The 23,630-nt window shown below is 43.0% G+C and overlaps 1 protein-coding gene across 3 annotated transcripts in view; it reads right to left on the bottom strand.

Annotated features, from left to right (window-relative positions):
* The window catches only part of MTMR12 (myotubularin related protein 12), a 61,496-nt gene extending 38,396 nt beyond the window's left edge, over positions 1 to 23,100 (bottom strand). The window contains exons 1-3 of one of the 3 annotated variants that reach the window (XM_075932591.2): positions 22,855 to 23,100; positions 3,278 to 3,332; positions 1,693 to 1,829 (exon numbers count right to left, since the gene is read on the bottom strand). In XM_075932591.2, coding sequence (XP_075788706.2) covers positions 1,693 to 1,829; positions 3,278 to 3,332; positions 22,855 to 23,067 — 405 coding nt within the window. In that variant the 5' untranslated portion in view covers positions 23,068 to 23,100. Of the gene's footprint in view, positions 1 to 1,692; positions 1,830 to 3,132; positions 3,183 to 3,277; positions 3,333 to 8,413; positions 11,894 to 22,854 lie in introns of those variants that run through there. The other 2 variants (XM_014570201.4, XM_075932592.2) reach the window with 2 other exon arrangements.
* Positions 23,101 to 23,630: the final 530 nt, after the last annotated feature.

Raw genomic sequence — 23,630 nt, 5'->3', positions numbered from 1 at the left:
ATTGCAGCAGTTCCTTCTCTTTCATGTAGCACTGATGCTGATCCCTCTTCTACTTCTTTGTCTGCATCCCCCAAACTATCAGCTGGTAGAAATCTACATTTCTACACCTGGTCCAACACCTCCTGTCTACTCCAGGCAGGAGCGCATCTAGGGTGTGGGGCTAGTATGACTAACTAAACTGCCCACTAAGAAGCACAATCAAAAGCATTTCAAAAATACATGTTGGGTTCAGAGGACATGTGGAGAGGAAGGCTTCCAGTTTCCATGACCCCAGGCAGCAGATTTCACTATTGTTGCCCTGTGAACAACTGCCACCAGGGTTGACACAGATCATGCAGTGTCTACTACCTTCTTGCTGCATTGATCTCAGTAGGCCCACCATAGCTCTGCGCCATGCAAGGAAGTGGTTTTACCATATTGTAATAGGATACTTACATCAGTACATGCACAAATAGATCGACACAAAGTAACTTATATCAAGCTAACTTCACAATGTAGACCAGGCCCCTGCATGCCTTAGTTCTGCATCTATAAATTGAGGCAAATAGCTCTGTATCTCACAAGGGTTTGTGAGGATAAAAGCTTGTGGGGGCATTCAAATATTACACTAATGAGGCCAGATAAATAACAGACTAGACTCGACATTATAAGTTGAACAGATCTAAAGATACACTTTGGGTTTTTTTTAAAACTGAAGAGGTGTTTAAGATTTAATTAAACCAGTAAAAGCACTTGTCTGGACAGTAAAATAGATTTAAACTTGACCTGTACAGACTACCTACCAATTCACATGGAATGGCTATTAACAAATTTAAATTTGACTTAAGAGTGCTTACAAATGCCCACAAGGGCTTGCACTCAGCATTCAAAAGAACGCATTGAGTCAAACCCATCCCCACTTGCAACAATCATGGACTTAGTCTTTAAGTACAGGCAGTCCCCGGGTTACATGGATCCGACTTACATCGGATCCCTACTTACAAACGGGGTGAGGCAACCCCACACTAGCTGCTTCCCCCCAGCAGACCAGGGAGACACGGAGCGGCTTCTCTCAGCAGACACCTCAGCTTGAGAATAAAGGACTGAGGGAAGTGAGGTGTGGGAGAATAAAACTGAGCTCTGGAGAAACGTTTGGCTAGAGTATCCCCTACAATATGTACCAGTTCCGACTTACATACAAATTCAACTTAAGAACAAACCTACAGTCCCTATCTTATACGTAACCCGGGGACTGCCTGTATTATAATAGAAAATGCATTATTCACAGGAGCAATTTTCAATAATGTAGTAGTAGTTCTAAAACAGAGCATGAACTAGAGACTGAGACTTCTACTAGAAATAGGACTGCATTAGTTTTATCATCTCTATATTATGACTGTTTGGGACAAAAATGCTTTTGAGGAGAAAGTTGTGACCTCTCACAGAAAAGATGGACCCATGAAATAAAAGTTCTCTGTCATGACTAAAGAGGGCCCTGTTTGGACATTAAATGCACAAACAGGGTTTAGTGGTATGTAGTGCCACATACAAAGCTTGCTACAAAGCATTCCATTTTATTTCTTTGTAACACTCCCTCTAACAATACCGGTTGGTGGGGGGAAGAGTGGGTCAAGGGCTACATAGCAAGCAATACACACTGCCTCTAAGAAGTCACATTCACAAGACTTAGCCAAATGAAGTTTGTCTTCCTACATCATCTGCAGAAGATTCATCACCAAGAAAAGCAATCTTGAAGTTTGTGCAAATAAGTTTCCCATAGGTGCCACGATTTGAACCGTCTTCTTGTACACATTTTAATACTCTGCTTGCCTCACAGAGCAGCAATTCACCTGATTGAAATAAACAGAGTCTTAGTTTGCACCACTGTGGAACATTGTAAATATTAATATACAAAGTAAACTATTCAACCTCCAACTCAGCATTAACCGAGTTCAAACTTCCTATCCATTCATTGGTTGAATTTACCATGGCACAGAAGTGCCATAAAAAAAAACCCACACAGAAATGGCTCAAGGGAACTTCTTATATAGGGATTCTCTCTCTCAAGTTTACTGGCTCAAAAACTGGTCAATGGCTTTTGAAATTAACTGCTAATCTTAATTTCTAATGGAAAATTTACATATTACAAATTGTACCCTTGTGAATAAATTGAGCTTACATGGGTCCAATCTAAGTGGCTGCTCTAGGTTCAAATTGGAGGCATACTGGAGAAACAAAGCAATGCTGCCTCAGTGTGTTGTAGACAGGGAGAGCATTGAGTGTCATGGAGATTAAAGTCAACTTCTTTCATGAAATCAAAAGTCTCAACTATAAATTCTCACTGTCAAGTTTTTGTAGCCTACAGCATGCTAATGCTTTCGTATGAATTGCTATCTACAACCATAACTCTCTTAATGCTGTCTTGGCACGGAATCATGACATGCATTTGATGTGTTATCAACAGTACACAGATTCCACAGGTGCAAAGGATATTCAAAGCCCACATTTGTAATGACCAGAACTAAGCTCTACACCCCACATGCAAAGATTGTAAGCTCCAAGCTTAATGCTAATTGCATGAGTTTTTGCTGTCCTTTCATAGGACACAGTAAAGACTTAAAAGCAGACTAAAGAATTTTAAACAGTTAGGTTTGTACCATTTCTAGTTTCTTTTTGAAGAATTCAAAAGCTTGAATTCTTGTTTTACTACTACTACTACTACTACTACAACATTTGACACTGTTTGTTGGAGAATATTTAGAGGTTCTCACGGATTTTATTGTCATTCCTAACATAAAAGCTTTTTATCTAAAAGGTTAGTCATTGAAGTTGAATAGCTGTAAAAAACACAAGTGTAAAACAAATGTGTAATTTGGAACTGTAACTACAAAATCTTTTACAATAGCTCAACTTGCACTCTTGAGGACAGTGCACTAGATCTCCTGTCACACTTTCAGACAAAACACAACCTAAATTTATATCCTATATCCTTCTAAGTCTTCATTAGAAAAATACAGAAACTTAAAACATGGGCACAATTCTTCCTCATGCAGGACACCTGTAAACACAGTACTCAAGGTTAAACAAATGCCAACTTTGGATTTCAGAGCCATGCAGATGCAAACAGAACGTTTAGCCTTTATGGTTACTTACCTTTCATCCTCTATTTACTACTCAAGATACAGATGTCTTTTGAATGTTTACTGCACCAAACAAATGAGAATATTTTTATAGCACATCTTCATGAAATGACAATTTTATATTCTACATTCAAAAAACAATGCAACACAGCAGTTACCTGGTAACAATTGAAGATTTACTTCCTTTTCTGTGGGTTCCCTTATTTGTATTTCCTGAAACAAAAGAGCAGAGTCCATTGTTTCTTTGTAAAGAACTCTAAATACATTAGTACCATTGACAGTATGACTCAAACACTAATGGTGTCTCTACACTGCAGGACTTAAACTCGAAAAGCTACACAAATTAACCTATGTTAATTGCATAGCTTATTTCAAAATAGTGAGCATCTCACAGCACTTACTCCGAAATAAAGCACTCTTCTTTGACTTCCCTGACTCCTCATACAATGAGGGTTACAGGAATCAGAGTAAGTAGTCCTTCAGCTTGACAGTATTTTGACACTATTTCGAAATAACTGCCTGCTGTGCAGACATGGACTAATTTATTTCAGAATAGTGCTAGTTATTTTGAAATAGTGTTGCAGTGTAGATGTACCCTAGATTATCTTGGGGAATCTACAAAGCACTGCTCTGTTCAAGGCCCAGGGAAAAAGGTTGAAATGTCTCTTCTCTTGCAAATTGACAAGGATACCATCAACAAGAAATAAATTTCACAACAGAGCTAGAAGCAGAGACCCCACACAGCTCATGCAATATTTGTAGTCTTACAATATTTGCGGTTTTCCTAATTTTAAAAAAGGTGTTACTCTTCTAGTTTGTGAAAGATCTGAATAAGAGTGATGGCAAATACAGGGGTGGGGAATAGTGTTCCCTCTAGAACAGGCATGTCCAAAGTCCGGCCCGCGGGCCAATTGCGGCCCGTGTTCCGGTTTAATACGGCCCCACTGGTAATTTGGCAATATCTATTTTTTATGGCCCCCAACGAATCCATATGTATTGAGATGAATACATTGTAAAATCTCAGTTAATGTCAGTTGGTCTAAATCAGTTATAAATATATTTGGACACAACATGTATACTTGGTGTTATGTTCCTGTTCATATTTTTTGAACTTAAAAGTTGACAGACAACCTTTATTACCAATAATATGTAATGTACTTTACAATGTTCCTGACATATATTTCAGCTTCCTGGATTTTTTTTTTTTTCATCTGGCCTTCAGATATGAAAGGCAGAGTGATTTAACACCTGTTTAGATTTGTCATCCATGTGACGAAATGAAAAGTATGCCATTTGCAATAAACTTTGCATAAAATAGTTAATTTGCATTTAATTTTAATGGTTCAAAGAATGTCAGGCAAAATGGTCGGCCCTTATGCATGTTCACTTCATCAAATCTGGCCCTCTTTGAAAAAAGTTTGGACACCCCTGCTCTAGAACAAGAAGCACAGCTTCACAAGTGATTAATCAGTCCCGCCCTGTCAGTCAGCTCTATGGAGGGAGCTCTGAGCCTCTGACTGGGCAGAGCTGATTAATTGACTGTGAAGCTGTGCCACCAAGCAGCTTAGAGGGAACACTAGCGGGAAATCTTTTTTTGGGTCAGGGGCTGCTGACCCACAGAAAAATCAGTTGGGGGCCACACACAAGTGAGAAGCAACAAAAACAAAAAAAATTAAAACCTTCTCTGAGTTGCCCCCAACTGAGAAAGAGACACTCCCCATATTCCCCTCAAACTCTAGAGCCTAGGGTAGGCCTGGGCAAAACACCCTCCGTGGGCCAGATTCGGGCCGCCAAGCCACCGGATCCAGCCTGTGGATGCAGCAGGGAACCTCAGGCAGACTATTCTGCTTGCCTGCCCCCACATGCCACTGAGAAAAGTAGCTGCCACGCTGTTTTTGCTTCACAAACTGAGCACGGGGAGAGGTGCTTCATGACTCTGCCTGCACCCAGCACAATCCCACTGGTCAGTTTTTAGCCAATGGGAGCTGCCGATCTCCACAACAGGCAGTCACATAAAGCACCTCTCTCCCCTAAGGCTCTGCAGCCTGGGCAGGGGCAGGGCAGGTCTCATACTCCCTGTAGGGCTTTCTTTTTAAATGTACAAGCACCCCACTGGGGCACTTGTACATTTCAAATGCTGAGGCATGCAGGAAGCATGGGAGTCCCGTTGGCCCTACGCTCCCCGTGGGGCTTCCGCTTTTGAACTGTAGCAAGACCCCGGCAAAGGTGGAGGTGCCCTTATAGACTAAACAAATAGTCGATGGAAATCCTACCAGTATGGACATCTCCTCTGGAACGGTGGTTGCAGCATGGAAGAACATATAAATCTTTACATCTGGCTCAAATATATTCTAATGCTGGCTACTGCAATGTTGGCTATAGCAGTGCCTTAAGAACCTCTGTTATCACCTTCAGATTAGGGATGTAAAGGACTAGTCAACTATCCAATAAGCAAATACTTACCAGATACTTACCGGAAAGTCGACTAGTTGCGCCCCCCTTGCTGCCTCTGACAGAGGTAGCGGAAGGGTGGAGAGGGAAGGAAGGAAGGAGGGTACTTAAAAGTGGCAGCGCCGCATGGAGCCCTGGATCAGCTGGGACCCTGGGCTCCATGAGGCATGCCAGCTTTGAAAAGTACAAGAGTCCCAGAGAGGGCTCTTGTGCATTTCAAACAAGAAGCGCCCGCATGGAGCCCAGAGTCAGCGGAACTTCCTGCTGGCCCTGGGCTCCCCACTGTGTTCCAACTTCGAAATGCACAAGAACCCCTGCTAAGGACTCTTGTACATTTCAAAGGCTAACTGTGAAAGTGCTTATTGACAAGACGATGGAAATGCCATTAACTACTGGACTAGCAGATCAATCACTACTTAACATCCCTACTTCACATGCCATTGTAAATAAGAGCAGGCAGCACTACTGCCTGCAAATTATAACCAAACTTGTCTTAGTGACTGGCTGAAATAGTATGCTTTAGGCGCTAAAATTTTATATTTTTGTACATTATTCTACATTTGAAAATTCAACTTTCATGATAAAAAGATTATACTACAGTACTTGTATTAGGGAAATTGAAAACCTATTTTTACAGAACAAATAATTGTAATCGAAATAGAGTGAGCATAGTACAGTCTGTATTCTGTGTTCTAATTGAAACGTATTTGACAATTCAAAAGAATCCAAAAATATTTAAATAAATGGCATTCCACTGTTAAATAGCCGTATTAATGTTTTTAAATTGCTTGACAACCCTACTTATCTTTCAATTATTAACAATCTTAGGTAAAAACTTCCAGATAGAAGTGTGACTTTCTCTTTTAAACAAACAAAGTTTGGCAGTAGTTCTTAAAGGTCATTTGTCCACCAGCAACTTTAACTTGATGATTTGGCAACGATAATGTGAAACTCTGCCATTTTTTAAAATAAAGATTTAATCTTTGTGCTGTGAACCCAACCAGTATCCAGTTTAGAACTAAGTTACAAAGATATTAAATAAAAAAAATTAGGACAGGCCACAGAACAAGTAAAATTTAGTTTCCATATCTTCTCCACTTCAAAAGTCACACAGCCACTCGTGTCTCCATACAAGACAAACCTGTCAGAACAACAGCATTAACTATCTTCAGGTATGTAGCCTCTTTCCAGTGCCATGAAGTTTTATATTTCAATAACTAATGTAATAAATCAAATAGGGAGCAAAATATGTACACCACACATAAAAAGCTGTAACTATTAAAGACATTTTGCAAAAAGTGACTTCAGGAGCTCAGAGCCAGAAATCCTCTACACAAACTAAATATGGCACAATTAATTTAAGAGTCACACACACAGCACAAGGTCCCAGGAAAAGGTCTCATCAACCATTTCACTAATCTTAGAGCAGGGTTTCCCAACCTATGGGTCACCATTACATTGCAAAAGGGTCGCCAAGTGTCTCTGCCCTCCCTCTCCCCCCGTTTTTGAATTGCTGTGGGTCACCAAGTCTTCCTGAATTGTCAAAATGGGTCCCCATCTGGAAAAGGTTGGGAACCACTGTCTTAGAGGCATGCCACATGATTAGGGCGATTTTACTGATGCCTCCCAAGATCAAGGAGCATAAGCCTTCCTGCTCAATTATTTCAGAACGCCCCATCTGGAGTCATAATGAACAGCTTCACCTAATGTGCATCAGGAGCCCGTGTTGAGTAAGGATGTGAACAGATAACTGGTTACTTGGGAGCAGCCCCCTGTCCAACATGGGGTTGGGAGGGAGCTGGCAGCCCAACACAGGGTCAGAAGTAGCTAGGGGCACGGGATCTGCTTCCCCGCCCCCATTTAATCAGTTAACTGATTAAATGTTAAGTTTAACTGATTAACTGGAATTTTACATCCCTATTGTAGAGAACTACTGGTTAACTGGAAACCTTAAAGGAACCACAGTTGTTGCAAACTAAAAAGTCAGTTGTGCCCTTTATCCTAACAAGAGATTGACTTGATCAGGAAAGCAAGTTGGGAAGTTTGTGAAAGGTCAAACAAGAGGGAACAACAAACAGTATGCTGAGTGGTGCCTAAGCACAAAGGAAGAGAAAATATTTCCCGGAGTCCTGGGACACACAAAATTAAAGACTCATAGCCTAGAACAGGGGTGTCTAAACTTTTTTCAAAGAGGGCCAGATTTGATGAAGTGAACATGCGTGAGGGCCGACCATTTTGCCTGACATTCTTTGAACCATTAAAATTAAATGCAAATTAACTATTTTACGCAAAGTTTATTGCAAACGGCATACTTTTCATTTCGTCACATGGATGACAAATCTAAACAGGTGTTAAATCACTCTGCCTTTCATATCTGAAGGCCAGATGAAAAAAAAATCCAGGAAACTGAAATATATGTCAGGAACATTGTAAAGTACATTACATATTATTGGTAATAAAGGTTGTCTGTCAACTTTTAAGTTCAAAAAATATGAACAGGAACATAACACCAAGTATACATGTTGTGTCCAAATATATTTATAACTGATTTAGACCAACTGACATTAACTGAGATTTTACAATGTATTCATCTCAATACATATGGATTCGTTGGGGGCCTTAAAAGATAGATATTGACAAATTACCTGGGGGGCCGTATTAAACCGGAACACGGGCCGCAATTGGCCCGCGGGCCGGACTTTGGACATGCCTGGCCTAGAATATAGATATTTGTTATCCAGACCCTAAAAGACCCCACATGCAAAATGGTCAAGTTGTTAGATGCTCAGAAATAAGGCAAAGGGCATATGTCTACACATCCAAGAAAAAAAATAAAAACTAACAGCCAACACTGGCTCACAGGGCTCTGGGCTAGGGGCCAGGTAGATTTCCATGCCGGAGCTGGAGCTGAAGCCCTGGAATCCTCCCACCTTGCAGAATCCCAAAGTCAGCTAAAGTAAGGCCAGCTGCAGGTTTTTCCTTTGCTGTGCAAACACATACAAAGTATTAAGCTCTGGGACAGAAAACAGAAAAAGATAGTCATCCTTGTAAAACAAACAAGGTAAAGCAATCATGAAAAACAATTCAAGCCAGAAGATAACAGAAGAGGGGAAAACCTGTTCTTCTGTTTATTGTATAATCATGAATTAAAGCTTTAAACAATTAAATATGATGGAAGAGTTCAGACTTCCAGAAGTGCTTTTAAAACAAATTGGATCTACACTACAGGCAACTCCAGTACTCCACTGAACCAGACCAACTCTGTTTTATGCCATGGTTGCAATTCTCTCAATGGCAGTCCTGTTTTTTGGTGAAGAAATCGTCTATGTAGCACTTTAAAGATTAACAAGCTGGTTTATTAGGTGATGAGCTTTCGTGGGCCAGACCCACTTCCTCACATCAAATAGTGGAAGAAAATTGGCACAACCATATATATCAAAGGATACAATAAAAAAAAATGAACACATATGAGAAGGACCAATCAAATTTCAGAACAGAAGAGGAATGGGGGGGGGGGGGAGGTAAATGTCTGTGAGCTAATGATATTAGAGGTGATAATTGGGGAAGCTATCTTGGTAATGGGTAAGATAATTAATGTCTTTGTTTAGACCTAGGTGATAAGTGTCAAATTTAAGTATGAATGACAATTCAAAGGATTCTCTTTCAAGTCTGGTGTGAAAAGGCCTTTGAAGAAGGATGCAGGTAATCAAGTCGTTGAGACAATGCCCTTTCTGGTTGCAATAGCAAGAAACTGTTTTTTCTTTGTGATCCTGTCTAATATCTGTTTTGTGGGCATTGATTCTCTCGTGAAGTGTCTGAGACGTTTGTCCAATGTACATAGACTGACATTTTCAGCATATGATAGCAGAAATTATATTTCTGGATGAGCAGGAATGTGTGTTCTTGATCTTTAACTCAATTGGTTAGGTCCAACAATGGTATCAGCAGAATGAATATGTGGACAAAGCTGGCAACGGGGTTTGTAGCAAGGAAAGGTACCAGGGTTGGTATTAGTGTGATATGCCCTGTGGTTGTTGGTAAGAATCATCTTGAGGTTAGGTGATTGTTTATAGGAGACTATGGGTCTGTCCCCCAGAACCTCTCGGAGTTTAATATCCTGTTCCAGTATAGGCTGTAGTTTATTGATAATGTGTTGGATAGGTTTAAGTTGGGGGCTGTAGGTGATGACAAGTGCTGTTCTATTGTTGGTTTTCTTGGGTCTGTCTTGAAGTAGATGGTTTCTAGGTATTCGTCCGGCTCTTTCAATTTGCTTTTTTATTTCCCTGGGTGGGTAGTTAAGGTTTATAAATGCTTGGTAGAGATCCTGAAGTTTCTGGTCTGTCAGTGGGATTAGAGCAGATGCGGTTGTATCAAAGGGCTTGGCTATAGACGATGGATCAGATGGTGTGTTCTGGATGGGAGCTGGAGGCATGTAGGTAACTATATGAGTCGGCAGGTTTTCTGTAGAGAGTGGTGTCTAATTTTCCATTGGTGATTTGTACTGTGGTGTCCAGGAAATGGATCTCTCGTGTAGAATGGTCCAGTATGAGATTGATGGTGGGGTGTAGGTTGTTGAAATCTCTGTGGAATGTTTCCAGTGTTTCTTGGCCATGCGATCAGATCATAAAGATGTCATTGATGTAGCATAAGTAGAGAAGGGCTAAAAGGGGATGGGAGCTGAGGAAATGTTGTTCTAAGTCAGCCATAAAGATGTTAACATATTGTGGGGCCATGCGTGTACCCGTGGCTGTGCCGCTGATCTGGAGGTATAAGTTGTTCTCAAACTGGAAATAATTGTGGGTAAGAACACATAGGTCTGCTGTCAGATTGGCAGTGGTGTCCTCTGGGATAGTGTTTCTAATTGCTTGTAATCCGTCTTCAAGTGGGATGTTGGTGTAGAGAGCTTCTACATCCATGGTGGCAAGGATGGTGTTATCGGGGAGGTTATCAATGTTTTGTAGTTTTCTTAAGAAGTCAGTAGTATCTTGAAGATAGCTGGGGGTGTTGGTTGCATAGGGTTTGAGAAGAGAGTCTACATAGCTGGATAAACCAATAGTGAGCGTGCTGATACCTGAGATGATGGGACGTCCGGGGTGTCCAGGTTTATGGATTTTGGGAAGCAGATAGAACAATCCTGGTCGGGGTTCAGAAGGTGTTTCTGTGTGGATTTGTTCCCGAGTAGCTGTAGGGAGGCCTTTAAGGAGACAGTGTAGTTTCTTTTGGTATTCCGAGGTGGGATCAGAGGAGAGAGGTTTGTAAAATGTGGTGTTGCAGACTTGTCTGGTTGCCTCCTGGTTATAGTCAGCCTTATTCATAATGACCACAGCACCCCCTTTGTCAGCTGGTTTGATTATAATGTCCGGGTTGTTTTTGAGACTCTGGATGGCATAGTGTTCAGCATGGCTGAGACTGTGTCATTTGTTGTCGTTTGTGAATAATGTCAGTCTGTGCGTTGTTGCAGAAGCTTTGTATGTAGAAATCCAGATTGTAATTCCGACCGTCAGGGGGAGTTCCATATAGAATTATTTTTCCTGTGGTGTTGATAGGGGGGATCTTGTAGATCAGATTGATGTTCATTGGTGGTTTGGAAATATTCTTGGAGGTGGCAAAAAAAGCTTTCACCAGTGATAGCAATACAGTTCCCATTTTTTAGAACAGACACAGCTGCACGTGTATGCACAGTCAACTCTGAAATTCTTGTGTGTTTAGTTCATGCAGCTTCCCCTTCTAATGGGCAAACACGATGTTTTCCTGTTAGACTGCTGAAGCCGAGTTTAACATACATAGTTAAGACTATTTAAAACAACTCTTTATGCTTCAAAAGACTATGGTTATGAATGTTAATTTATTCTGTGAAGATTACTTGTGGCTTACTAGCAGGCAGTCGGTATAATTAGAATCAAAAAAAGTTATTCATCTGGATCAATGGGAATAGCAGTGGATTTTTGAATGCTCACATCAATGAGTTAACATGAAGCGAAACACTTACAAGAGACTGCCTTTACAAGGGGCCATCTAGAATCCTTTAAGTGTATAAATGCAGTCTGGTAAAGAGAAGCAGGCAAAACAAGATGACCAGTTTAATTAAGCTGACCTATAAAGAAAAAGATGCCCTTTTTGATTCTTTATAAGGCAGCCGGAAAGGTTTTCCCAAAAGAATGTTTTCTGTATTAGAAAAGCAAATTTAATCTATTTGAGAAATGTGACAATTTAATTAAATGGTAACACACTTGAGTGTCAAGTATCAGAGGGGTAGCCGTGCTGGGTTCCCCACTGAATGGGCTGGGAAAGGAGGGGGACTGAGCTTCCTCCCTCTCCCCCCCGCCCTCCGAGGAACAGCCTGGAGGCTTTCCCTGCTGCAGCAGGGTGCCAAGCCAGCTAAGCATCCCCCCTCATGCCCAGACCCTGCACCCATATCTCCCTTGCTCCCCTCTCCTCCCCCCATCAAGAGCCCACATTCCCAGCTTGCTCTGACACCCTGCCCCAAGCTCCCCTCTTGGCCAGACACCCTGCCCCAAGCTATCTCCTGTACTCTTGCCTCCTGGCCAGGAGGCTGCAGATCTTTATGATTTACACACAAACATCATGAAGTATTTACCAACCATAAATGACAACAATAACTGGATTTGAAATCCATTAAGTGTAACAGGAAAGCCGATCAGTTTTTCTATGCAAGATTATGAAAACCTAATCGAAATCACTTCAGATGCCCAATAAATACAAGGTAAAGAAGTTTCTCTGATTATGTTTTGGGGTGGCTTATGTCAAGAATATTCAGCTTTATCAAGACGTGCAATTCATCAGTTGTTACTTCACCAGCACTTACTCATGTGAAACTGGGGTCTCGAATTATGCAGCAACAAAAACAAAATACAGAAATTGACTGAATGCAGCACTAGATATGCAAATCCAACTTTTTAATATTAAACAAAATATATAAAGAATTTGCCAAGAAAAGAAAAGCTACTCTTCACATTGAAAACTGCCAATACAATTCATATTCGTTTGAGCTTTTTTTTTTGTACACATTAAATGTGATTTTTGTTTTTAAATATGTGCAATTAAACTAAATGTTGATCTCTTTACCTTATTTAGCATTTGTTCATTATTATCCCTACTTATTTGTGGTCTACTTTTTCAGCTCTATATACCAGACTGTCTTCCTGGGGTTGTTTTTTTTTGAGGGGGGGAGGGGGCTCGACAAATATTCCCCTGGGTACCCTAGGGTACCCCGGCTGTAGGGGTTCCTCAAAATTCTTCCAAGTTTAGAAGGGTTCCGTGGCCAAATAAAATTGGGAAACACCGAGATACTTATCAGGTAATTGGTTATCACCCCACTGTGGACTGTGCTCTTCCAGCCCCTCCCTGTTAAACTATAACCGGTAACCATCATCTGGTAAATTAACATGATTAAAATTGACTTAAAAGCAATCTACTCTATTGCAGAGGACTTTACATAGCTCCCAGTTAGATTTGGGATGTCACTTGTGCAAAGCCACCAGTGCCATTGATGCTGTCCTAAGGAGAAGAATTTCACAGAAGAAGGACTAATCTAGAATACAGGATTTATTGGATGGCCTAGAGAAAGAGGCTGATTTGTAATTCTCCATTTATTACCATCTAAATGTCCCTAAAGTAAGTGAATGATATAAAAGGATGGTTTCTTGGCAATAGTTAGAATTAGGGGCCATTTCATGCATAAGGGAGAACAGGATAAAAGCATTTTGGACTTATGAGACCCTGGAGAAGCAGTTGAAACTCATTTTAAAAACCAGTAACTTTGGCTCTGAAATGAAAGTGAGGTTGGTAATGGAAGTTGCACAAGAAAACAGAAACTATTACTGCTAACAATCTGAATTAACATCTCATACTCTTGAAACTGAGAAAAATGGATGTACAGTAGAATCTCAGTTACCACCACCTCAGGAATGAAACTTATTCATAACTCTGAACACAACACACACACACACACACACACACACACACGCTGTTTTCAGAAATTTACAACTGAACACTGACTTTATACAGGTTTCAAATTTTAACCATTCAAAAGAAAAATGCTGCTTTTACCATTTTAATTTAAATAAAAAGCACAGAAACAGTTTCCTTGCCTTGTTAAAACATTAAAAAAAATCTGTTTGTAGTAGTTTATATTTAGCATGGCACTGTATTGTGTTTGGGGTTTTTTTTAGTCGGTCGCCTAATTGCATACTTCTAGTTCCAAATCGTGTGCGCGCCTGACCAAACAGTTTATAAGTCTGAGGTTAACAACTATGCAGTTCTACTATATAGATGTGAGAAACAACTGTGCAGGAAAAACAGATTCAATTGAATCTACACTTACAGTAAGAACATAAATATAAGAATGTCCATACTGGGCCAGACCAAAGGTCCATCTAGCATAGTATCTTGTTTTCCAATTATGGCCAATGTCAGAAGTTTGAGGGGAAATAAACAGAACAGGAAATCATTGAGTAATCTATCCTGATGCCTATTCCCAGCTTTTGGAAAACACAGGCTTTGGAAACTCTGAGTATAGGGTTGTATGCCTGACTATCTTGGCTAATAGTAACTGATGGACTTAGCCTTCATGAATGTATCTAGGTTTTGGGGGGGTTTTACCATCCATTATAATTTCCGCCTTCACAACTTCCTCTGCCAACAAGTTACACAGGTTGTCTGTGTGCTGTGTGAAGCAGTACTTCCTTATGTTTCTTCTCCATTGCTTATTAATGTCATTGGTTCTTGTGTTATATGAAGTAGTAAATAAGAAACTGTATTCTTTATTTTCTTTCTCCACATCAGTCAAGATTTTACAGACTATCATATCCCCTCTTCGTTGCCTCCTTCAAAATGAAAAATCCTATCTTTTTAAATCTCTCCTTCACACAGAAGCAGTTTCATCCTCCTAATCATTTTATTGCCTATCACTGTTCCTTTTGCAACTGTAGTATCTATTCTCAGATGGGGGCCAGAATGCATGCAGCATTCAAGCTGCAGACACACCATAGACATATATCTGAAGGGGGGTAAACTATGGCCCGCAGGCTACATCTCACTAGCCACTTCCTTCCGTCTGTGCCCTGTGCTTCTGCTGGGGAACAGAATTAAGACAGCCTTGCCAGAAGAAGCCAGCCCAAATCCTGAGCAGAAGTGTTGTGATCACAGGTGGCTAAGCCCAGTTCCTCCCCTGCAGCCTCAGTTCCCTTAGTGCCTGGCAATCACATTCACCTCGCTGTTAGCTTCAGTGCCCTGGGCAGTATGTCCAGAGTGCAGGGATCAAGGTTTGTTGGATAGGAGCAGAAATCCTGGGAGGCAGTCAAGGGGCAGAGTGCAAGGACGTCTGGACAGGGACATGGGCCGGACCACACCTGGCTGTTTGGAACACACATCTCAATCATCTAACCCTCCATAAAGTTTTCAAACCCAATGTGGCCCTCAACCAAACAGTTTGCCTACCCTTGATTTAGAGAGACACATTCTGATATTCTGTTTTATTATCCATCCCCTTCCTAACGGGTCCTACACTGTTTGCGTTTTTGATGGTCAACGCTGTCCACTGAATGGATGTTTTCAGAGAACTATTCTTAATGGCTCCAAAATCTTTCTTGATTGGTAACTGCTAAATTGGATTCCATTATTTTGTATGGATACTTAAGGGGTGTGTATAGACTGGCAAAATTTTGCACAAAAAGCGGCTGCTTTTGCTCAAAAACTTGCCAGCTGTCTACACTGTCTGCTTGAATTTGTGCAAGAGCACTGACTTTGTAATGTCCAAGATCAGTGCTTCTTGCGCAAGAGGGCCAGTGTAGACAGGCACCTTAATTTTTTGCGAAAGAAAGCCCGATGGCTAAAATGGCCATTGGAGCTTTCTTGAGCAAAATCGCGTCTACAGCGGCCACGGATGCTTTTGCGCAAAAGCACTTTTTGCACAAAAGCATCCGTGCCAATCTAGACGCTCTTTTGCGGAAATACTTTTAATGGAAAAACTTTTCCGTTAAAAGTATTTCCGCAAAATCATGCCAGTCTAGACGCAGCCAAGATGTATTACACTGAATTTCATTTTTTTGGTACAGTCTTCTCTGTACGTAATTACCATGAATAATTAAATATCTGCAAATTCTACCACCCTCACTCATCACCCCTTTTTTCCAGATCATTTATGAATATGCTGAGCAACAATGGTCCCAATATACATCCCTAGCAAGTACCACTATTTCCCTTTCTCCATTCTTTGTTTTCCATTTTTTTACGGTCTATGATGACCTTCCCTCTTATTGCTTGACAACTTACTTTGATTAAAAGCACTTGATGAGGGATCTATTTCGGAAAGGCTAGAGTACACTAATCTACTGGACTACCACCTATGTTCACATTTGCAGATCTCCCACACCTTCAAAAAATACTAATACATTGACTGGTGATGCATAATTAGATAGGAAGGATTTTTTTTTACAAAAGTCATGTTTATTCTTCCTCAAACCATGTTCATCGGTGTTTGATAATTCTGTTCTTTACTAAGGATGTTAAACAAGTAATTTACTAGTCGTGTACTCAATGGAATTTCCATCGACTACTCGATAGGCACTTCTGAATTCCTACTCTGAAATGTACAAGAGTCCCCACTGGACGGATCCTGGGCTCCATGTGGCATTTCCCCAGAACCCGGATTCACCAGCTGACCCGGGGCTCTGCATGTTTGAAATGCTGGCATTTCAAAGCAGCAGCACTGCACGGAGTGGGATCGACTCCAGGTTCCGTGGAAATGCCACAGGGAGCCCAGGGTCAGCTAGGGAGTCCCCAGCTGACCTTGGGCTCCATGCAGCACTGCCACTTTGAAACGCTGAGGTGGCATTTCATAGGGGCAGTACCATGCAGCTAATCCCTGGCTCTGTGCAGCATCGCATGGAGCCTGGGGTTAGCTCTGTTCAGCACTACTTCTTTGAAGTACCCTCTCCTCACTCCCCTTTACCACCCTCTATCTAATACAGGCATCAAAGGGGGGGGGGGAGAAGGAGAGAAGAATCGACTATGACTCGACTATCCAATAAGCATTTGCTTACCGGATAATCAACTAGTCCCTAACATCCTTATTCTTTACTATTGCTTCAATAGGCAAATATACCTATTCTAGGATCGGAGGTGTCAGACACTGACTTTTGCACATTTCTATCCATCCATGCTTCCGGAAAGTTAACCAATTCTGTTAAGGAAAGAAGTGTCAAATACCAGACCTTAGGTTGACAATATTAACAGACCATTTATCAACCTTTGCTCCCATCGAGAAAAGGATGTCTGGACTATATTTAGTCAGACTGGAACCTCAGCTTTTCCAGAGATTGTCAGAAAAGAGACAGCAGTTGCTATTCTCACCTATTTTCAGGGCTTGACAAACAGCTGCAAAAGCCACTTGCCAGCCCCACAATGCGCATGAGCAAGAGCCACATTGCGCATGCGCGCGCCGCCGGATGGGAACAACTAATTGACTATCCAATAAGCAAATACTTATCTGATAGGGGACACAATAGTCAACTAGTTCCTCCCCTCCCCCACTGCCTTTATCAGAAAGAGGTAGCAAATGGGGGAAGGGCGAGAGAAGGGGTACTTCAAAGCAGTAGCACCACCTGGAGCCCAAGGACAGACCCTGGGCTCCATGCAGCACTGCTGCTTTGAAACACCATGTGCAGCCCACAATCACAGCTGGACTCACAGCTGGCTCCAGGCTACATTTTAAAGCAGCAGCACTATGTGGAGACCAATATCCGCTAAGGATGACTCCACCGACCCCAGGCTCCATGCAGTGCTGCCACTTTGAAATGCCACGGGGAGCACAGGGCCAGAGGGAGACGGCTTGAGCTCCCCACTGGGCCCGTGTTCCCCGCAGCGCTTTCGCCTTAGAAGTGTAGCAATAGCCTCGAGGCTGTTGCTACACTTCAAAGGCAGTGGCGCGCTTATCAACTAATTGAATAATCGATGCAATCTACATTGACTATTCAATTAGCCATTCATTTCAATTTAACATCTCTAACCTACACCTCAATCAGTCCTTAGGGGACAACTTCTCTTCTTGTATATTTGAAAAACACCTACCATGTCCACCACAGAAAAGTAGTAATTCCTAGAACATAAGAATGGCCACCCTGGATCAGACCAACAGTCAGTTTAGCCCAGTATCATGTCTGCCAATAGTGGCCAAAACCAGACGCTCTAGAGGGAGGGAACACAACAAGGAATCCTCACATGATCCCTCCTCCGTCACCTATTTCCAGAAAAACCGAAGCTAGGGACACTATTCCTACCCATCCTGGCTAGTAGTCATTGATGGACCTAGTCTCCATGAATCTATCTAGCTCTTTTTGAACCCTGTCAAAATCCTAGCCTTCACCACATCCTCTAGTAAGGAATTCTAGAGGATGCCTGTGCACTGAGTTAAGAAAAATTTCCTTTTGTTAGTTTTAAACCTGCTGCCTATTAATTTCATTTGGTGACCCCTTGTTCTTATATTGTAGGTGTAAGTCAATAATTTTTCCTTGTTCACCTTTTCCACATTAGTCATGATTTTGTAGACCTCCGTCATAGCCCCCCTTAGTGTCCTCTTTTCTAAGCTGAAAAGTCCAAGTCTTTTTAATCTTTCTTCATATGGGACCCCTTCCAAACTCCTAATCAGTTCTGTAGCCCTTTTCTGAACCTTTTCCCCTTGCCAATATATTTTTTTTGAGCTGAGGTGACCACATCTGTACACAGTATTCAAGTTTTATGTAGATGCAATAAGATATTTCAGGTCTTACTCTCTTTCCCTTGTTTAATTATTCCTAACATTCTATTTGATTGCCACTAAACAGATGTTTTCAGAGAACTATCCACAATGATTCCAAGATCACTCTTGAATAGTTGTAGCCAAATTAGTCCCCATCATATTGTATGTATAGTTGGAATTATTTTTTCAAATGTGCATTACTTTGCATTTATCAACATGAAATTTCATTTGCCATTTTGTTGCCCAATCACTGAGTATGGTGAGATCTTTTTTAAGCTCTTCAGTGTCTGCTTTTGCCTTAACTATTTTGAGCAGTTTGGTATCATCTGCAAATTTTGCCTCCTCACTGTTTACTCCTTTCTCTAGAGCATTTATAAATAAGTCCCAGAACAGACCATTGGAGGACCCCACCAGTTACCTCTCTCCATTCTGAAAACTTAGCATTTATTCCTACCATGTTCCTATCTTTTAACCAGTTATCAATCCATGAAAGGACCTTCCCTCTTATCCCATGACAACTTACTTTACTGAACAGTCTTTGGTGAGGGACCTTGTCAAAGGCTTTCTGGAAATCTAAGTACACTGTATCCTCTGGATCCCCCTTGTTCGCATGTTTGTTGACCTCTTCAAAGAACTCTGGCAGATTAGTAAAGTCTTGTTTCCCTTTTCAGAAATCATGTTGACTTCCCCCCAACAAATTATGTTCATCTATGTGTGACAATTTTATTCTTTACTATAGTGTCAACTAATCTGCCAGGTACTGATGTTAGACTTACCTGTCTAGTTGCCAGGATAACCTCTAGAGCCCCTTTTAAATATTGGCATCACGTTAGCTATCTTCCAGTCATTAGATACAGAAGCTGATTTAAAGGATAGGTTACAAACCACGCTGAATAGAAATGCAGTTTCACATATGAGTTATTTCAGACTTGTGGTTCTGGTGACCTGTTACTTTTAAGTTTATCAATATGTTCCAAAACCTCTTCTAATGATACCTCAATCTGGGACAATTCTCAGATTTGTCACCTAAAAAGAATGGCTCAGGTTTGGGAATATCCTTAATATCCTTAGCCACGAAGACTCAAGTAAAGAAGTCGTTTAGCTTCTCCACAATGACTATCATCTGAGTGCTCCTTTAGCGTCTCGATCATCCGAGGACCACACTAGTTGTTTAGCAGCCTTCCTGCTTTTGGTGTACTTAAAAAACATGTTGCTATTACTTTTTGGCTAGCTGTTCTTCAAACTCCTTTTTGGCTTTTATTATATTTTTACACTTAATTTGACAAAGTTTATGCTCCTTTCTATTTGCCTCTCTAGGATTTGACTTCTACTTTTTAAACCATTTCTTTTTATCTGCCACTGTTTCTTTTACGTGGTTGTTTACTAGAACAAATACAAATCATGAAATAGGGATTTAAGTGACTAGTCAACTACCCGATAAGCACGTGCTGGGAGAAGCCGGTTTAAAAGCCGGTTTGCCCCCAGCATTGTCTGGAGGAGGAGGGGAGTACCGTATATTCCGGCGTACAAGACGACCTCTGATGTTAAAAAACATCCCCCCAAAATCGGGGGTCGTCTTGTACGCCGGATGCACCGCCGCCGGAGCCCCTCCGCGGCTTTGAAAGCCTCGGGGGAAGCCGGCGGCGGGGCATCCCAGGCGCGCATGGGCTGCCCCCCCGCCGGAGCCCCTCCGCGGCTTTGAAAGCCTCGGGGGAAGCCGGCGGCGGGGCATCCCAGGCGCGCATGGGCTGCCCCGCCGCCGGCTTCCCCCGAGGCTTTCAAAGCCGCGGAGGGGCTCCGGCGGGGGGGCAGCCCATGCGCGCCTGGGATGCCCCGCCGCCGGCTTCCCCCGAGGCTTTCAAAGCCGCGGAGGGGCTCCGGCGGGGGGGCAGCCCATGCGCGCCTGGGATGCCCCCCCGCCGGCTTCCCCCGAGGCTTTCAAAGCCTCGGAGGGGCTCCGGCGGGGGGGGGGGGGGGCAGCCCAGGCGCTCCTGGCGGCTTTGCTCCCGGTGCCTCTGGTGTGCTGGGGACCATCTCCAGCAGACCAGGGACACCGGGAGCAAAGGAGGCGGAGGGGCGCTGGAGTATAAGATGAAACCCTATCTTTTAATTAAAAAGATAGGGGGTCGTCTTATACACCCAGTCGCCCTATACGCCGGAAAATACGGTAACTGGGACCCGGCCTGAGCCGGGAATCAACTGATTCCCGGCTCACGCCCAGTCCCAGTTGCTGCTGCACCTCTGCTTTTTAAATGAATTAAGAGCCTGGTCTCTTAATTCATTTAAAAAGCAGAGGTTCAGCTTCTGGGACCAGGCACAAGCCAGGAGAATGGATTCCCAGCTCACTCCTGGTCCCCCCCAGCTGTACCTCTGCTTTTGACAGGTGTTAACGAGTCCAGAGGCTCTTAATACATTTAGGAGGCAGATCCTCAGCAGGATTAACTCCCAGCACCAGAAGCTCACCCCACTGTGGCTCTGCAATTAGTTGGATAAGGGCAGAAACTGATTAGTCAATGAAAATTCCATCAACTACTTGATTAGCTGATTATACCCAATTTAACATCCCTATTATGAAGTATAACTCCATGTATAGATAGTGTCTAGCTCCAGTGTTTCTCCATGACCAGTCCCTGGACCAATTCCAGTCTCTGAGATCTCCCTGACACATTTTAGGAAGGAACAGTCCCAGGTACTGTATTAAGAAGTTTGCAACACTGGTCTAGACGACCTTAGAAGCGTATCAGTCATTCATACAAGTCCTCCAAAGTGAAGACAATGAAGTACACACTCTACACCCACTGTCAAACAAATTGTAGTAGGTCATTAAGACTGAACATTAGTCAGCTTACAAATGATGTGATTGAGGTGCTAAACACCACCACATAATTGGTCAAGTCAACGAGATGCTGTGCTTCTTAAAATACAAGAGAAATTACAGACTACTGCACTTCACCTCTAAATCTGTCCGATTAGCGACAAAATACAGGTACACTGTAAAATAGATCAAGATAATATATGTAGAAATGAGCAAGGCTTTTTTTCCAAGAAAATGCAGATCTTCCCATCACTTTGAATTGACAAGACAGTCAACAAAAAGAAGTTATTTGTCCTCTTCAGAAATTATGTCATGATTTAAACACTGATTAGACACACAAAATTAAGCGGAGGATAATTTTCAGTATAATAGAGAGGATAAATAGTGGTATACCCTAAGGGTCTGTGCTAGGATTAGTGATGATATATTTGTTTGTTAATTATATGGAAAAGGAACAATCAGTGAGGTGACAAAATATGTTATTGATAACAATATTTAAGTTAATCATGACAAAGCTGAGCAATTGGGCAAAACAGTAACAGATTAAATTAAGTATAGTGAGCAAAAGGATAAAGTACACTAGAAGAAATCATTTGAAGCACTTGCACACACACAATTTCTAAACTAAGTAACTGTTCAGGAGAAAGATCCAGGCCTCACTACAGACAACTCAAAGGAAAAGATTGCTTGATACAGAGCAGCAATTAAATGACTAAAATAGTAAATAATGAAAATATACCATTTTATAAGATAACTGTATATGCTCACCTTGACAATTACATTTGGTTTGACTCAACTTATCAATTATACCATAACAAAGCTTAACATTTTGACTTAAAAACTTTGAATTAATATGCTAAAATATCAGTGGTACCATTTGTTGGTCATGTTCTCTTATCAAACAGAATTAATGTAAAATGCTTCCCCTTGCTCTGCAGTACAACATCTCTTTGCTGAACCATCTTTGTACATTAAACCACAACTCTCCAATACTACTTATAAGTATTTGGTCAGTTGACAGCTGATCTTTAGATGTTATGAGCTATAATTTAGATCTTCGGAACTCTGTATATTCCAAAGCTGTCTTAAACATACAATTAGTACTGTAGCTGAACAAAACTGAAAAACAAGAATAACCTGTACAGTGCTGGCCTCGAGGGCAAGTTCAAGTATCTATCAACTTTAATTCCTCTTACAGGTCTCGCTTTAGCAAGTGGAACAGTGACCATTACCCTCTCCAAACCGTCTAGTGGACAAGCTAGTCATCTGGCTTGCTGAGGTTTACAAAAGACGCGCTGATGCTACAGCACCGAACGACTTCACTCCGCAAGGTGCACGAGGATGCGCCTTGACGCTCTGGTTTTGGGAGACGCGAGTGCAGCTCCGGCCTGTGGACGGCCAGGCCTGTTTGGCAGACGGGAGCGAGCCGGAGTTCGGGCAAAGCTCAGGCCGGTTCTAAGACCCCGCCGGCCGGCCGCTTTTGGCAGGGCCAAGGTGCCGGGCACCCCCTGCGAGAGCCGGCAGCGCTCGGCACCTCACTGCCCCCAGGCTCCGCACCAAAAGCTTCGCAACGGGCCCTTGCCGGGAGCCTCCCGGCCCGGGCGGCGCAGCTCGGACTCTCAGGCTGGCCCCGGGCTCAGCGGCAGCCACGCTGCTGTTTTTAGCCAACGAACGGGAGCCCGGCTGACCCCTCCCCGCCCCGCGCCCCTCACCTCCGGGCTGACGTAGGACACGAAGGAAGGCTTGGCGGGCTTGGCCCCGCCGCCGCCGGCCCCCTTCCCCAACATGGCTCCCCGGCTCCCGGCGGCTGGGCCGGCCAGCGGGCAGGGCGACGGCAGCGGCACCAACTCCTCCCAAGACTCCTCGTCAGGCTCCTCCGGCGGCCCCGCCGCCCGCCTCTGGCTCACGTAGTTAACCCCGCCCATGGCGGCTCCCGCCCCAGCCGGACATCACCCCTCCCCCCTCCTCTCCAGCCCTTTCGTGGACACTGCCTCCCCAGGACCCGCCTCCCCGTTGGGCCATCCTGCCTGTCAATCACATGCCCTGCTTGGATTGGCGGCCGGGAGGAGAGGCCGCAGGTCTCCGCTGGGTCCTAGCGCTGCCTAGGTTTGACAGCAAAAGGGTCACGGCTTCGGCCGACAAATCAGCGGGGCGTTCTTGGCCGCTCCGCTGATTGGCTGATGGAGCTGTCTGCTCTGAGCTAGTCGCGCCGCTACCAGCGCCGAGGGAGTCCCGCTAGGGGTGGAGTTGTCTGCCGCTGCTGGAAGCGGTAGCTAAGCTGCTGGGCGGTGACTAGTGGTTACTGTTTCGTTTGTACCTTAAGAGGCTCTCTTGGCCCGGGAAGAAACTCTCTGCAGCTTCCCCCACCAGCAAGGGACGTGCAAGGATCAGGGCAGTGGAGAGGTTGGGGTTTTGTGTACACTAAGGATGTTAAATGTCGATTAATTTACTAGTCAAGTTTTTCCGTATTCCTCCTATGAAATGCACT

This window comes from Pelodiscus sinensis, chromosome 6, assembly GCF_052426305.1.
Source record: "Pelodiscus sinensis isolate ZL-2025 chromosome 6, ASM5242630v1, whole genome shotgun sequence".
Lineage (NCBI taxonomy): Eukaryota > Metazoa > Chordata > Testudines > Trionychidae > Pelodiscus > Pelodiscus sinensis.
This window is presented reverse-complemented; position numbering and strand designations above follow the sequence as displayed.